Source organism: Urocitellus parryii, chromosome 4 (genome assembly GCF_045843805.1).
Source record: "Urocitellus parryii isolate mUroPar1 chromosome 4, mUroPar1.hap1, whole genome shotgun sequence".
NCBI classification, from domain to species: Eukaryota; Metazoa; Chordata; class Mammalia; order Rodentia; family Sciuridae; genus Urocitellus; species Urocitellus parryii.
This window is the reverse complement of record NC_135534.1, coordinates 54,962,821-54,979,130: the sequence shown is the minus strand read 5'-3', so window position 1 is coordinate 54,979,130 and position 16,310 is coordinate 54,962,821. Positions and strand designations below refer to the sequence as shown.

At 50.4% G+C, this 16,310-nt stretch overlaps 1 protein-coding gene across 1 annotated transcript in view; it reads left to right on the top strand.

Moving 5' to 3' along the window:
* Tub (TUB bipartite transcription factor) overlaps positions 1–15,600 on the top strand; it is a 58,933-nt gene extending 43,333 nt beyond the window's left edge. The window contains 11 exon segments of the mRNA XM_026409580.2: positions 4,285–4,336; positions 4,853–5,015; positions 8,211–8,354; positions 9,622–9,789; positions 10,814–10,935; positions 11,378–11,575; positions 11,866–11,978; positions 12,818–12,935; positions 14,521–14,619; positions 14,834–15,005; positions 15,467–15,600. Of these exon segments, the coding sequence (XP_026265365.2) occupies positions 4,285–4,336; positions 4,853–5,015; positions 8,211–8,354; positions 9,622–9,789; positions 10,814–10,935; positions 11,378–11,575; positions 11,866–11,978; positions 12,818–12,935; positions 14,521–14,619; positions 14,834–15,005; positions 15,467–15,600 (1,483 nt within the window).
* The last annotated feature ends 710 nt before the right edge of the window (positions 15,601–16,310 follow it).

Sequence of the window (16,310 nt, the reverse complement as noted above, 5' to 3'; positions counted from 1 at the left end):
TCCTCTTTTGGGCCCTTGTTAGGTTCCTCCTTCCACTTGCTCACTTTGCTTTCTAGGGAGCAATATGATTGATTGCTGATTGAGCAAAACTATTGACTACTATAGTTCTGCTACTAGGTATAGCCTTAAAGGTACCCTGCATGTTTGGGGTTACCTCTTTACCTCTGGCAACTCCTTCTAGCAACTTCCCAATTTTCTGTTCTCTAGAGATCATAAGCTGTGTCTCATGGTTTCTTTTTGCATGGCAGAGTGTTAGAATTACCTATGGCACTTGCTTACAAAAATAAAAGTGAGTGGGGAGCACACTTTGATTCTGGGGCATGTTCCTCAGCAGTTCTGAATTACCAAGTCAGGGCTAGTGCCCCTTATAGTTTTAATGCACCTGATATGTTTAGGAACCACCAACTAAAATGGGGACAGCCCATCCTAGAAAGCCAGAATTCCTATGAACAGCATTGCCTTTTTTCCTTCTGGAGCTGGCCCCATTCTCAGTGTGTTCCAAGCAACTGCAAAGTAATGGAAGCCACAGATGTGGACTTGCTGGGGTCTGGCATTGAGCACAGGGTTGCAATCAGATACTCTGAGTGGCCTGCTTCCCCAGACAACCCACTTCTTGGATCCCTGGGTCCAGCAGGGGCAGCTTCTACTGTGACTGGGAGAAAGAATAAGGACAAGAAGAGGGAAAGTTGAAGTGGGCATGGAGAAAGTATCCAGATGGTTAGGTCTGTCCCCAGGCCTCTGGCTAGCACTGATGAATTAGATGGAGTTTTTAAGTATAAGAAGAATGATAGAAACAGATTTCCTAAATATGTTGGCCATGTCTGTTTTTTTTTTTTTTTTTTTTTTTTTAGCGTACACAAAAAGTGCCCCTGTGCTTTTTGTCATCTTTTTGTCAATCATGATTCACTCCCCAGGAATCTGTCAAGTGCCTCTGGGAGAACTGAGTGGAGGCAGCAGGCCTTGGTCCTGAGTAGAGCAGTTGGATTAGTGGACACTGCAGATGAGATCCAGTGGCTGGTACTTTCCTGCACCTCCTTGGTCTGGTCCCTAGCAGAAGGTGACTGTAATGAAGGAGTCTCCAGGTTCAGCTGGAAGACCTATTCATCAGTACCCTATCTTTGTCCGAGCCTCCTGGCGGGGCTGCAGCTGGCAGCCTGGGCTTGGCAGTAATTCCATTGTTGGAGCTCTAGTGATTAAAAAACCATTATTGTCTCCTTGCGTGGTTTTCATTTAGTGCTGCCTAGAATGGTGCCCATCAGAAAGAGGCAGGCTGGGGAGGTGTTTTTGAGAGAGATCGACCCTTAGGAATGGTGCTGCAGTGGAGATGAGGAGGCAGGGCTGGCTGTGGGGGAGGAGAGGGAGCAGTGCCTGTGAGGAAGAGAGGAGCTATGGTCTTGCTCTCACTGGAGACAGCCATCATTGTCATTGATCTCAATGACCTGCTGCCATCTGCTGGGGGATTCTTTGATATTCACCCGGGAGAGACATTGTGTACTTGGATGCATTGTCCTTAGGCAGGAACACCCTTCTAGTACAAGCTTGTCACTGCCAGGTGATTGTGGTCTTTTCATAAGGAGCAGCTCTCCAAGAAACATGTGCTTCCCCAAGAACCTGGTTTCACCCAGTGTTGTGTCCACTCTCAGGGACTCCTAGTATCAGTGGATTTATCATAGGCCTCCCAGGTGGGTCTTGCTCAGTCAAGCACATGTTGCTTCCCTTCTGTCCTGCCCCTTCCACGCACACTCCCTGCCTTCGAGGGTATTCTTTCATGTCTGGTGTCTAGTGAGGTGGTGATCAGCTCTTTTGGGTACTTCTGAGATATCTAAAGTTTATAGAATCTCTTTGAGAAACTTCACCCTTGTGTTCATCCATCTTACTCTGAAGGCCACACTAAGTTTTTTCTACCTGTAATTTTATCTGGTGATCAGTGTTATGAAATCCTATGGCTCTCTGCCCTTTTTCTCCTAACAAAATGGAGATGGGGACAGAGAGAGGAAATAATGTATTCATGGAAAGCAGTCTCATGCCTCAGACATAACTATGTGAAGTCCATAGAAGTGACAGTGCTGTGGTAGGAAAATGTCCCCTTATTAGAGGCACAGAACAGTGAGACTTCTGTTTCTGGAAACAGTTCATGTTCGTCAAGCTACTACTGTAACCCAACATTTCTGGAGGTGGCTTTGTTGATGTGACCTTTATCTCTCAGTTGGATGGCCCCTTTTCTAAAGGACTCTAGAAATACACATATGCACCATGGAAGGTATCTTCTTTGTCCTGCTCAGCCAAGACCACTGCTGTGGATGACCCAGGTGACTGCCTTATTCCTTGGCACTGCCCTCTGAAAGTGTGTATGACATCCCAGTCAGCTGTGAAATGCCCTGTCCCTCTGGCACCAAGGAAACCTTGCACTGTCTTACTGAGGTCATACAGAGACTTCTGTGGCTAGACCACTAGCACATGACTGTGAGGAGTTACAGGATATCCCAGGCTCCGGCCCAAAGCTCAGCAAGCAAAGCCCAGCTGATTTTCAGACCATTGCTCCTGTCAGCCAGGTGCAATGAACAGAGCCCAGACTGCATTTTAAATCCATATTCTGGAATTAGGGGAGTGACTGTGCACTGCTCATGCCATGGTGCTCAATGAGGTTTGGAAATCAGTCTGTGAGCAGGTACTTTGCCCTTGGGTAACTCAGTCAGGCCTTTGACTTGAGGTATAGAGATGGTGGATAGCTGTGGCCTCTCAGACCTGGCCCAGGTGCTAGAGATACCCTCAGGAAGCTCCAGATGCAATTGTCCCCTCTTAGGGCTGTTTTTTGGGAGACTAATACCTAGAAACATGTCTTTTGAGCAGTGTCTTCTCCTGTGCTCCGGCAGCTAGGGTTTGGTGAACAAAGATGTTGTGCACACAGCCCTACATGACAGTTGGGGCTCTTCTGATGTGCATAGTAGCATAGGAAAGACCTTTCCAGATGTCAAATAGGTAGGACAGATGCCAGCTAAAAGGATGCATAGCTCTCAAAGGTTGTTGTGGGTGAACTGTGATATGTGGACTTCCTTCCATCCTCTGGCTGGCTCCCTCAGAGATATGAGTAGTTCAAAGATCATATAAGTCAATGTTTGTCAGGGAGTAGAAATGGCTTTACCTTGTCTTTGAGGTGATAGGCCTCTCTTTCCCTTCCACACACCATACTCACGTTTACACAGGTGTCTGCATGCATGTTTGCATACATACACAAGATGTACTCACACATTCCTTGTAGACCACAGGAACCTAATGCATTGGGGCCTGCCTGAGCAGGGACCCACACAGAGGTCTGGTTTGGGGAAGGTTCCCGCATAACTGCACCAGGGCTGCCTGGGACTTCCCAGAGTGCAGGTTCTTAGGATTCATTTCCACTCCATGCAGCTGTCCTGACTTTGGCTTTTATAGAATTTGGGCCTAGGGTGTCTTGGGCTAGCCAGAAAGCTAAGTGGTTTGAGTTGCCAGCTTCCTACTCATGTTCTGCCTTCCTGGGAAGGAATGCCAGGCTGGGTGAGATGAGGCTTCCTATCCTAAGACTGGTCAGCTCCCTGTGCTGTTTATCCACGTCTGTGACCAGGGAAGAGCTGGTGTCTGATTGCTGGGCAGACATTGACCTACTGGGGCCATCCTGAAGACTTCCCCACCCAGCCCTAGACCTGCTCTGAGAGAATAGTGGATTTCTTAGCTTCCCTCTCCTAAATGAGGAGGACACTCTACCCTCTAAAGGAGAGTGGGAAGGTGGTGGTGTCTGCCTACCTGGGAGCCAGGAGTTTGGGATGGGAGAAGGGAATCTATCCCAGAGGACCCAGCCTTCTCCATAAAGGATAGAAAGGAGGAACAGGAACTGGTGAAATCACCATAGGAAGCTGGAGGGAGCAGACCCCTGGTTTGAAGGCCAGTTCAGGTCTAGATTGTGGCTGATGCTTCTACGTGGGTTTCCTAGGTCTTAGTCAAGCCTGCCCTGTTTTAGGATCTGAGAGGAGAGGCTCATTATATTCTTATTAGGTCCAGGCTGGCTGGGAAGTCCTTGGAGCAGTTAGTGCTATCAAGAGATAAGCTCCTGAAGTATCAGAAATATGACTCACACCCTTCAAAGTGGTTCTTAGATGGCAGCTTCCATGCTTCCTCCCTCCACCAATTGGCTCATGGAATGACAGAGCCATGACTAGAGGGATTTAAAAGACTCATATGCTGTGGGGTGGACTCTACTCATATCCTGGTACCTGGTGGATAGGCTCTGAATACCCCTCTCTCATTCTGCAGTGTCTTAGATGATGAGGGCAGCAACCTGAGGCAGCAGAAGCTTGACCGGCAGGTGAGTGAGGCTGGGACTGGGTGCAAGGGCAGAGTCTGGATTGGGTATCCTCAGGCAGAGAGGGAGGGCTCTCTTTCCATGGTCCCTGGATGTTCCTATCAGATGGGGAAGAAGGGAGCCTGGGAGACTCCTGCACTGAGGCTCCACACCCTAGCATGGCTTTAGAGAGCCCCTCAGGGGCTTTCTGCTGACCTGGGTAGGTGAGGGGTTTATCCTGTTGGGTTTGTCCAAGCTGAGTATGTCACCCAGCCTAGGTGAGGCTTCTGCCAGGGAGGCAGCCTGGACAATTGCATTTGAAGGGCTGAGTTGCTGTGCTGTGGTCTTCCAAGATAGCCAGGCCTGAGTTGTGCCACCCTTTCCTGGACCCCAAGTTTAGGGACGCTGAAGACATGAGGCCTTGACACCCAACCCAGTCAGCAGGGCACTCTCTCTTACCCCGCTGTGGGAGCCCTCCTGGTGGAGGCAGGAGTGGGTGGGGGGACAACTCACCTCTGTGTTTTCCCCGTGCCTCTATAGCGGGCCCTGCTGGAACAGAAGCAGAAGAAGAAGCGCCAGGAGCCCCTGATGGTGCAGGCCAATGCAGATGGACGACCCCGGAGCCGGCGGGCCCGGCAGTCAGAGGAACAAGCCCCCCTGGTGGAGTCCTACCTCAGCAGTGCTGGCAGCACCAGTTACCAAGGTACACCCTGCTTCCTGCCCCAGGGACAGCCAGCCTGGGAGACTCCTGCACTGAGGCTCCACACCCCAGCATGGCTTTAGAGAGCCCCTCAGGGGCTTTCTGCTGACCTGGGTAGGTGAGGGGTTTATCCTGTTGGGTTTGTCCAAGCTGAGTATGTCACCCAGCCTAGGTGGACAGCTGAGTGGGGTGGGTTAGAGACACCGAGCCTTTGACCTTGTCAGATGCTGGGGCCAGAAGGCTAAAAACGAATCTGGAAGTTCAAATTTCCAGGTTTCTGATGTGGAATATTTGAGATCAGGAGGCAGCTCTTAAAAGTAGAACAGAGCCTGCTTCTCTCCTCCATTCTCTCCTGAGAAGAATCTCTCTCAGCATTGAGCACCACACCAGCTAGGGTATCAAGGCACAAATACCTGTTTCCTTCCCATCTTGAGCTCTCTATACCTTCAGTCTATCTGACTTCTGGCCTGTAGGTCACTGTCCCTGGCTCAGGACTTGAGCTGTAGTGACCAGTAGTCTTCTGCTCCCCTCCTTACACTCTCTGTTCTCAGCAGAGCCCACTTTTGGGGAATTCTCTACCACTTATCCTGCAGAGGGATGACTCCCTTATATCCCTGCACCTAGGACCCTCACTTCTGCTTGGGTTAGGTTGAATATGCCAGGCCAGATAGTGGGTTGGTCTCTGAGATAGAGGAAGACTGAGTTGTCACTGCCCCCTGCTGGTATGGTGCTGGTCATGCAGGTGGCTATTCCAAATGCAGTAGTACCTGTGAGAAGATTGCAGGCATCTGACTTGTAGGTAGGAAGAACCTTAGCAACCATAACCTCCATCTAACTGCTGGCTTTGTCCTCCTGCCTCAGAGTTTCTCAGGTTCTCTGTGTTACTATAACAGACCTTAGCTCATCACACTCCCCTAGTCTGTGCTTTAGAGGGCAGCAACCATATGAGTTAGAAGAAAACCACTTCATTTTTAATCATAGAAGTTGTCTTTGGACATTTGCTAGGACTAAGCATGGGGCTAGGTGCTTTACCTGCATTATCATTTCATCCTCAGTGACTCATTAACCCCACGTTTGACAAGGCCTGGGCTTGGAGGGGCTCCACAACATGTTCACAGTGTGTTGCTGGTCACAGATTAGACTTTGGTACTAAAAGGTCTTTCCACCATGTTATGTTGCCTCCCTGTTAAGATACTCCTTCCTGGTAATTTCCCTGAGTACAGCATCCTGGCCACACTTAAAATATCTGTACTCCATGTGAGAGGCCCTTCAGGATCCCCCTCAGGGACCTCAGCCCAGCTCTCTCAGGCAGCCTCAGCTGCTACTCATGGAACTGGCCCTTCCTGAAAACCTCTTCTCCACTTCCCCTCTGAGTGCCATTCCAAGATGGTGCCCTACAGAGAAGGCAGCCACTGTCCTGAGTTCTATGGAGCCTCACCTGCTGCCATGTAGGCATCACAGCTCCAGCCTTTCCAAGCATCTGAGCCATCAGGATTGCATGTGAGATGGGAGCCTGCACCCATGATTTGGGGCCCTGAAACTTTATGCCAGAGACTACATTTTGAGGAGTCCTGATATAGAGGCCTTTGGCAGTGTCTTTTAAATCCTGACTGGGTGAGGTGGTGCCAGGCTGGCAGGAGACTGCAGTAAGAGCAGGGGAGCACCTCTGGGGTCATGCATGGCTAGAACAGAGTTTTTGGTCCTACTACTCCATTACCTGCTCACTTGTGACTGTGGGCAAGTCACTTGTGGTCTCCAGGTCTGTATTCTCCACTATCCAATAAGGAAAAATCTGTCTTAGGGCTTTGAAAATTGAAGGAACTGTAGTGTGTTCCAGCATGTCCAAAACCAGCTGATTGCTGTTCCCTGCTAAGACTCCAGGCCAGGGCAGGCCTCCAAGGGCCTTCCCTACAGGGACATTTGATATCTGTGAAGTGTGTTCCCCTGTGCTTGACTGGGGGCTGAATCTTTCTCCAGCTTTGAGTGGTAGACAAAGCTCTGGTAGGCTGCTATCAGCTGGCTGGCTGCCCTGTGCCCTGGTTTCTGAGACTACCCCCACCCCTCCAATGGCATCAGCTCTGCCCTCTGCTGGCTCTTGGCGTTAACTACAGGATCATCCCAAGGGAGTTTGACATGGTTTATCCCAGTAAGGTGTTTGACCTTATATTGGCTGTATTTGTTCATTCTACACATTCATTCATTTCTTAAATATTTATTGAGGACCTACTTGGTGTCAGGCTCTGGATTAGAGACAGTGGTTTCCAGGCAGCACAGGTGGGTGTAGTCCTGCTCTTATGATCCAGGTGAGGAGAGTGTTAAATAGGTGACAGCTGTGCTCTGTGGAAAGAGATTGGCTCAATGAGGGGATGACAGGGCAGCTGCTCTGACTAGGGAGCTGGGGACAACTTCTCTGAACTGAGATCTGGAGGATGAGTGGGAGTTAATCAGGCAGCAGAGGCAGTACAGGTAGTGGGGACAGCCAGAGCAAGGGCCCTGTGACACAGGGGAGTACAACATGTGCATGAGAAAGCCTGCTGTGGCTGGAACTCCTGGCTCCAGGTGGTTGAATGTGTGGTTAGACCAAGGGAAAGGGAGATGGAGGAGCCAGATGTGCAGGACACTGTTGGTCTTTATCTTAAGTTCAATCAGAAACTATTTGTGGATTTCGAGCATATTGGAGTTTTGCCATGTGGAGAACATGTAGGCCACCAGCTGTCACCTTTCTGAGACTTCCTCCCAGGTGTGTGGAGCTCTTTGTATCCCACAGGTGCTCCATATTCCATGTTCCCACGGGCCTGACACCTGAGGGCTTGTGCAGGATCCTTAGAGTACTTGCCCTGGCTGTGGTCCCTGCCAGAAGACGTAGCCTTTGCATTCTCCTCTGCCATTTTCCCTGGTGCATATTTTCATGGACACATTCTACCCCTGTTCAGGCTCAGAATAGTGTGTTGGACCAGAACTTTGCTGACTAATCATGGCTTTGGCCTGTCATTGACATCATCACACTGGGCTGATGGTGGCACCAGCACGCCCTGCCCAGCATTTTTGCATGGTAGAAATGAGTAGGTCTGACTCTGGGCACAAAAAGTGGCACAGGGGCCCAGGTGGGAGTAGGGGTAGGAAGTATATTCCAGTGGAAACTCTAGCCTCACCTAATATCCGATTCTTTTTCTCTGTTTTGGGTTCTCTCCTGAGCAGCTCAAGAGGCCGACTCACTTGCCAGTGTGCAGCTGGGAGCTGCCCACCCAACAGCACCAGCCTCAACCAAGAAAACCAAGGCAGCTGCTGCATCTGGGGGCCAGAGTGGGGTCTCTAGGAAGGAGAAGAAGGGAAAGCACAAAGGTTAGCTTGCCTGCTCCACAGTCCTCCCCAATAGGCCTGCCTGCCCCTCTACCACCGCCATGAGGTCAAGGGTAGCTTCCCTTCCTAACTTGGAGGCAAGGTCTGGGGTGAGCAGTCTCAGTGATATAGAATGGCCAACAGACCTTGTCCAGTTCACGGGGTATGTGGGCTGGCCTGTGAGTATGAGCAGACTCTCCATACTGCCAGGAACTGAAGTTCAGTTCAACTGTTGCCCAGGATCACCCCTTCCTTCTGCCATGCCTTGACCCAAGCTCCCTCCATCCTGACGCTTAAGCCAGGACATTCCCTTCCGTGGGGGCTCACTATATCTCTTGCAGCCTGCCCCATGCTTGTGCAGCATTTGCTATTTGCTCTTGCACTCTACTCCCTGCTCTAGCCCCAGTTCCACCCTCTGAGCCAAAGAGCAGTCTGTTCCCTCTGCTCTTCTCTGTACAACAAAGATCCCCAGAGGTCATGGACACTGATGGCAGCTCCTGCCCCAAGTCCTGGCTCCTGGCTAGACACCCCATTTCCTCAACCGTGTGTGATGGGCAGTGATTTCCAGGCCACTGCATCATAGTTGGACAGTGGTATGTCAGGGTCCATGGGCTTCTGGAGCTGGCTGCATCACCTCAGCTAGGCAGGGCAGCTGCCACCAGTGTAGGCTAGGCCTTGCTTCTGTGTCTGAAGCTGTCGTGCAGCAAGATTGATGTGGGATGGGAGATCCTCTGCCTAAAAAGGCAGTGTATGAAAACCAATCTTTTCTCAAGGGCCCTCCTATGTTTTTAATGATGTATGTGAGTTACCCTAAGTGTGTGTGAGAGAGACAGACAGACAGACACAGACAGAAACAGAGTCAGAGAATATAAGCACTGATAACTTGTAGCTGGCCATGTCCGTGAGTGATTGTTGGCCTCAACTATGAACTGTGGTCTGGATCAATCCTTGTTCTCCACGTTGTTTTTTCTACTGTGCAATTGGTTTTGTAGATGGCTGCTGTCTGTCTGTCTTAAACATGTGGGGTATTTCAGATCAACTCTTGGTAATTAATGTGGGGAAGAGCAGAAGAATTAAAGCCCATATCCCTTCACAGCTTACCAATCATTAACAGGCTGACAGCAGTTGTTAGTTTTTTTAAAAATCAGTTTTGTGAGTAAAGTTTTGCAGAGGGTCTCCTCTCACTCATCCCTCACTCCCTTCATGGACGTCTGAGAATCCAGGCCCTCTTCTCCCTCCTGGACGTGACTCAGGAGTGTCTGGCCTACAGGCACCGGCGGGCCAGCAGCACTGGCAGAAGACAAGTCTGAGGCCCAAGGCCCAGTGCAGATCCTGACTGTGGGCCAATCAGACCACGCGCAGGATGCAGGGGAGACAGCAGCTGGTGGGGGCACCCTATCCAGCCAGCAGGACCTGCGTGCCACGATGCAGAGGAAGGGTGAGCCCCATGGGGGCCCAACTGGAACCAAAGCTCAGTCCCAGTTTCTCAGGTGCACCCTTCTCTGGGAGCATGGCCTTCCTGGGTCAGGTCCAGCTCCTCCCTGACCATGGGGGAGGGGACATACCTGGGGACAAATGACAAGTATGGGACAGGGGCCTTGATAAGGCCAAGTTAAGGGAAACCATGAACTGGGATAACCAACCCACATTCCAGCCCTATCTCATGCTCCCAGGAAGCCCAGGTTTGGGGGCAAATTTTCTTTCCCTTTTGCTTCCTAGAAAAAAATTTTGAAAGGAGTTGCCCCTTTGTCTGTTGAGCTAGAGGGAGCAGGGCCAGGATGCTAAGAGGCAAGGTATAAAACCTGCTGCCCAGTTTCCCCACCATGAGCCCTGGTGCAGTGTGGCAGACAGAAGAAGCCTGGCAGTGCCACCCACATTGTGAGAAATCTACTCAAGGATAGCTTCTTGGAGAAAGGGCTGTTGAGACAATTTGAGAGATGGGTGGCATTCCAGGCAGGGGAGGGGAATGCGGAGAAAGCTGAGATAGAGGCTCAGAGCAGGCTGGGAAAGGTAAGTATGTGGCCCTGCACACCATGCTGAGGGAGAAGCTGAGGCCTTTTCCCTGGCAGAGTCTATGGCCCAAGCCAGGCAAGGCCTCTAATAGGCTCAAGGTCAGAATAGAGGTTCCCTGTGAAGGCACAGCGCAGATAGGCTGTGATGCACAAGAGATTGGGCAACACTATTGCTAGAGAGGAGAGGGGAGCTGACGCAGGGACTGAGCTGAAACTGGGTGGTGGGGATGTATCCTGAGGATTGTAACCAGCCCCAGCTCATGTGTGCATCTGAGAGAATGTTCCTCATGTGTATCTGTGTGGGAGTACATGTCACTATGTGTGTGTACATATGGCTGTGTGTGTGTCTGGTACACTGTGTCAGTGTTTGAATATGTCCACATGTGACGACATCTACTTTGGAAGGTAGATCCTCCTCACTCATTCTCCCTGTTCTTCTGCTCACCTCAGGCATCTCCAGCAGCATGAGCTTTGATGAGGAAGAGGAAGATGAGGATGAGAACAGCTCTAGCTCCTCCCAGCTAAACAGCAACACCCGCCCCAGCTCTGCCACTAGCAGGAAGTCCATCAGGGTGAGTGAGGAGCTTCTCAGAAAGAAGTTGGATGGCAATGTTCAGAGGACTGCCTGTCCAGAAGAGGTGGACCAAGTGTGTGAGGACATGATGGAGATACCATGATAGCTCTTCTGGGGCCATGGGCAGGACCTGGTGCCTATCAGGTGCTTCTCTAGCTGGGCCCTTCTGTCCTTCTACACTGCCTCCTAATATCTTCAACCAAGCTATGGACCTGGGGTGTCTGAGGACCTGCCTTTATATTCCCATCTTTAGCCCTAGGAACTGTTGAAGATCGGGCAGGGATAAGGAGATAGCCTCTGACCCTAGGGCAGGATGGCCAGGCCCATATCCCAGGGATCCTGCCCTGTCTCCCACCACTACCACAACAGGATGCGGATTTGGATCTCACACTTCCAGCTTTGGCTGGTGGGGCTTAGGTGCCTTCTCTCCTTGCTCACAGGACACAGCCTCAGCCCCCAGCCCAACAGCCCCAGAGCCACCAGTGGATGTTGAGGTTCAGGATCTTGAGGAGTTTGCCCTGAGGCCAGCACCCCAGGGAATCACCATCAAATGCCGCATCACACGGGATAAAAAGGGGATGGACCGGGGCATGTACCCCACCTACTTCTTGCACCTGGACCGTGAGGATGGAAAGAAGGTGAGGTTGCTCTGGGCAGGTGTTTTCAGCAAGGCAGGCTTGAGGGCCTGGGAGCTAGAATGACTGGAAGCCTCAGCTCAATACTGACCCCTCAGTACTCAGAGAAACCAAAGCCTCCATGCCTGCTTAGTACAAAGCTGTGTGTTTTCCAGTGTGTGTGTGCACACACATGTGCACTTGGGAGTTGAAGCAAAGGCAGTATTTGTGTGAATGAGGGTTTGTGATTGGTACTTATGATTGTGTGTGGACCAGAAGCTGGGTCTGAACATGACCTTGCTCCATTCCCTCAGGTGTTCCTCCTGGCAGGAAGAAAGAGAAAGAAAAGCAAAACTTCCAATTACCTCATCTCTGTGGACCCAACAGACTTGTCTCGAGGAGGGGACAGTTACATCGGGAAACTGCGGTACCAGCACTCCCCCAGGATGAAGGCGGGAATGGGAGGGAGGGGCAGAAGAGGCTCTCCATAGAGGGCATTTCTTGACCTTGAAGATTTAAGGCAGAGTTGGATCCTCTATCCATCAGACCCAATCACAGTCCCAGTCTATGCCCAGCCTAGGGCCAGACTTGAATTCAGCAGTTCCCAAGCATGTGGGTTCTGGCCCATCATGGGAGATGGATCACACCCAGGATGTTACTGATGTTGTAGGGCAGCATGGAAGAGCTGCTTGGGCCCCATGGTTAGTGCCAAGGGACAGGGCTTGAGAGTCATCTCTTGAGGGAAGAGCATCTCAGCCATCTTAGGGAGACAGAGGGGCAGGGAGGCTTTTAGCAGTGCCTCATGGGGGCTTAGGGTTTGCCAAAGTAGAGTACCAATTTGGGAGGCATAAATGAAGATTAGAGGTAAGTAGCTAAAGCTGGAGATGGGGCTGGATGGAACAAGGCAATCGTTTTATTCAGTCTCCAAAGGGTAAAAGACCTCTAATTTTCCTGGATACCATCATGCTTGCCCACTTCCCATGAGGGCAATCCTGTTCTCCCATGGAAATCTGTGGAATTCTGATTTACCTCCCTTAATTTCCTTAATTGAAATCAGATTCCCTTTTGAGTAAACTCAGACCAAGTCCAGGTGTTCTGCTTAAGAAGCACTTTCAACCGTGTGAATTCAGTGAGCAGTGTGCCCCCTGAGGTCTGCTCATGGCCCAGCTCAGTGTTTTGCAGGCTCCTCATGGGACAGACTATGAGCTGTTCCCTGCCCTAGAGCAGTGAGTACATAACCCTATACTGATTGTGCCTTTCCTTCAGGTCCAACCTGATGGGTACCAAGTTCACAGTTTATGATAATGGAGTCAACCCTCAGAAGGCATCATCCTCTACTTTGGAAAGTGGAACCTTGCGTCAGGAGCTGGCAGCTGTGTGCTATGTGAGTCCTGGATTCCTGGATCTCTGGTCTCCAAGTTCAACCCACGACTTGCTGCCTGATCTGGGGGCCATCCCATCCATCTTGGTGGTAGCCAAGGCTGTGTGGATAGGGGATTCCCCCTTCAGAATGATCCCTGCCTGGGACAGGGGCCCTGTCCCTCCCCTCCCATCTTCAGTGATCAGGTGACAGTAGACTATCTTCCTAGGGACCACTGTGAACCATTCCTGGCTCTATGCAGCCTGGAAGTCTCCTGAACAGGAGATAGGAGGTAGGAGGCCTGGGTTCTGTATGTGCTTGCTCTCAGATCCCCTTTCTAGATGCGAGGTTCTGCATGAGTCACAGGGCCCTTTGCACAATCATCTACCTAAGAGGTAGATCCTATTTTCTGTATATTTAGGAAACTGCAGCTGAGTCATTTGTTAACAGCACAAGCCAAACTGGAATGCAAATACAGAGGACTTCTCTACCGTTCTGAAGCTCAATTTCTTTGATTCTAAAAATGAGGGATGGTTGTCCTATCCATCTACCCTGAGCATGGGCACTTTTTGGAGGCTACTGGGAATCCACAGCTAGTTTGGATGATCCTATGGTGCCACCTACTGGTCAGTTTTGGAGAGGCAGCCTTAGTTTTTCAAGTACTGAATCTTCTGTCTGTATTCTAGGTCCTGTTGAGTAGAGAATATAGTAGTGAACAGACATATATGTCTATACCCTTATGGGCTGCCTATACCCTTATGGGACTTAAACCCCTAGTGGGAGATAGAAGTTCTAAAACAGACATGTAAGAGACATAAATATGTTCCTGATCAATGCAAAGAAGGAAAAAAAGTAGGGAAGGGGGCTATGAAATGTCAAGGTGTGTGTGTACAATTTTAGGAAAGATGGTAGAGAGCATCTGACCAAGGTAATTTGAGTAAAGAAGAAGTGAAAGCCAGTTGTGAACATGCCTGCATGACAGCCAGGGCAAAAGTCATGAATGTCTGGCCTGAAGAAGGAATGGGAAGGAGGGCAGAGTAAATGCAAAGAGAGTGAGGAATGGGGGCCACATCATGCAAGGCCTTGCAGGTAGAGTAAGAGCTTCAGTGGACAGCCGCTGGAGGAGTTTGAGCAGAGGAAAACCTGACTTAACAGGCTGCTGCCTTTCTGTGTTGCGAACAGACAATGGAAGAAACCGCGGGCCAAGGACAGAAACAAAGGGTCCAGTTAATGGCTGTTAGATTTTGGTGAGAGATGGTGGTGGTGAACAGTAAGGAATTCTGGGTGTAATCTGAAGGTAGAGTTGACAAACTTGTTGATTGTTAGAAGTGAGCTGTGAGAAAAAGAGAAGTCAAGTATGACTCTAGGCAGTTTGCTGGAGCAAAGGGAGTAACTGAGTTGCTGTTAACTGAAGCAAGTTAGTTCGAGAAGCAAATTTGTGGCAGAGTAGAGATCCAGGAATTCGGCTCTGGACATGTTACATTTAGAGGTGCTTAGTAGACTTTTAAATAAAGATAGTACAAACTAATATTTATTTCCTTCTCCCAGTTTCTCCAGGAGGTAATGACCCTCTTCAGGTGGTCAGTGCTGAGTTCTTTTTATTTCCTAGGAGACAAATGTCTTAGGCTTCAAGGGGCCTCGGAAGATGAGCGTAATTGTCCCAGGCATGAACATGGTACACGAGAGAGTCTCTATCCGCCCTCGCAATGTGAGTCTTTACCCCACCCCACCTCTACCCTATCATCCCAGCCTCTGCATGAGCTTCTAAGGGCAGAACTCTTAACAGGTGTGTATATATGTGGGGGATATAATTTGAGAAGCCCTGGAGGTCTAGGGGAATCTGTGAAAAATCCCTCCTTGGGGTGGGGGTGGGGTCATGATGCCGAGGCTTGGGCCTGACTCAGGCAAGGCTGCCCTCCCAGGAACATGAGACACTACTAGCACGATGGCAAAATAAGAACACGGAGAGTATCATTGAACTTCAAAACAAGACACCTGTCTGGAATGATGACACACAGTCCTACGTACTCAACTTCCATGGACGTGTCACACAAGCCTCTGTGAAGAACTTCCAGATCATCCATGGCAATGACCGTGAGTGTCTCTGCCCCTCCTCATACTGTTTGTGTGATATCTGGGGCCCTTAGTTTTGGGTTCAGCTCACCTAACCCAGTCCACATCAGCCAGAGTTTAGGATATGGGCTATATGGCTTAGATGAGATGTGAAGAATATTCTAACTATAATGACTGGGAGGCTAGAGAAGAATCTTCTTTGGAGCCCTGGCCCTAGATTCTGTGTACTCGGCAGAATCTCAGGCATGGGAATACCCTTTAAATGGACTTTTTCTCCTCTCTGTCTCCTGGTGTTTGTATGCATCTTTCTCTTTCCTTTGTCATCTGCTGCCTCTTCCAATGATCCTTTGTTTTACCTCCTTTGGGATTTCCTTGGCATCTCTGCTTCTCACTTTTTCTTCCTCTGTGGTTCCGGTGTCTGTGCTATCCCCATCATCCCTGCTGTTTTGTTTTTCTGTGTCCATGCTTGTGCCTGGCCCCAGCGGACTACATCGTCATGCAGTTTGGCCGGGTAGCAGAGGATGTATTCACCATGGATTACAACTATCCGCTGTGTGCACTGCAGGCCTTTGCCATTGCTCTGTCCAGCTTCGACAGCAAGCTGGCCTGTGAGTAGAGGCTTCCTTCAGGGTTGCCCAGCCTGGAGTGGAGCCTGCCTGCCTGCCTGCCTGCCTGTGGAGACAGCCCTGCCTGCCCTGTTTATAGGCCTTCTGCCAGATGAAGCTTTGGCCCTCAGTGGGCTCCCTGAGGAACTGGCTCCTCTGCCTCTGCTGCTAGGGCAAGGGAGTAGTGGGTAGGTGGGAAGGGATGAGAGTCATTCTTTCTGTGCCCCCAAGGTCACCACACACCCCATTCGTGGGTTAGTATCCTGCTGTAATTGTTGGCCAAGCTGGGCAACCTCCTCAGCTGGGAAGGCTGCAAGAGGCATAGAGAGGGAGGAAGCACAAGCAAGGCTGCGGTAGCCCAGCTGTCTACTCATCTAGGAGTCAGATGACAACAGGTGCCCCAACAGGGGCAGAGAGTGTATATGTGTATGTGTGTGTGTGCACGCACACGTGCATATTTGCATGTATGAGTAGGGCACATTAACTTATGTAGCAGAGGGCTTGGCAGCCAAGCCTGGTCCCTTCAACTGCAGAAAGCCTTCCAACTTCAGAAGGCCCCAGCCAGGCCTGAGGGAAGTTAAGGGAGCAGTGGGGATAGATGAGTGGCAGGACCAGCCACTATGGCATGGGGTTCCCTATCTGGCTGTGGGAATCAGCTGGTGGTTTAGAGTTCTAGCTAATTTTTCTCCAGGTTTGTTCTGTGCTTGCAGAGGCAAAGGGA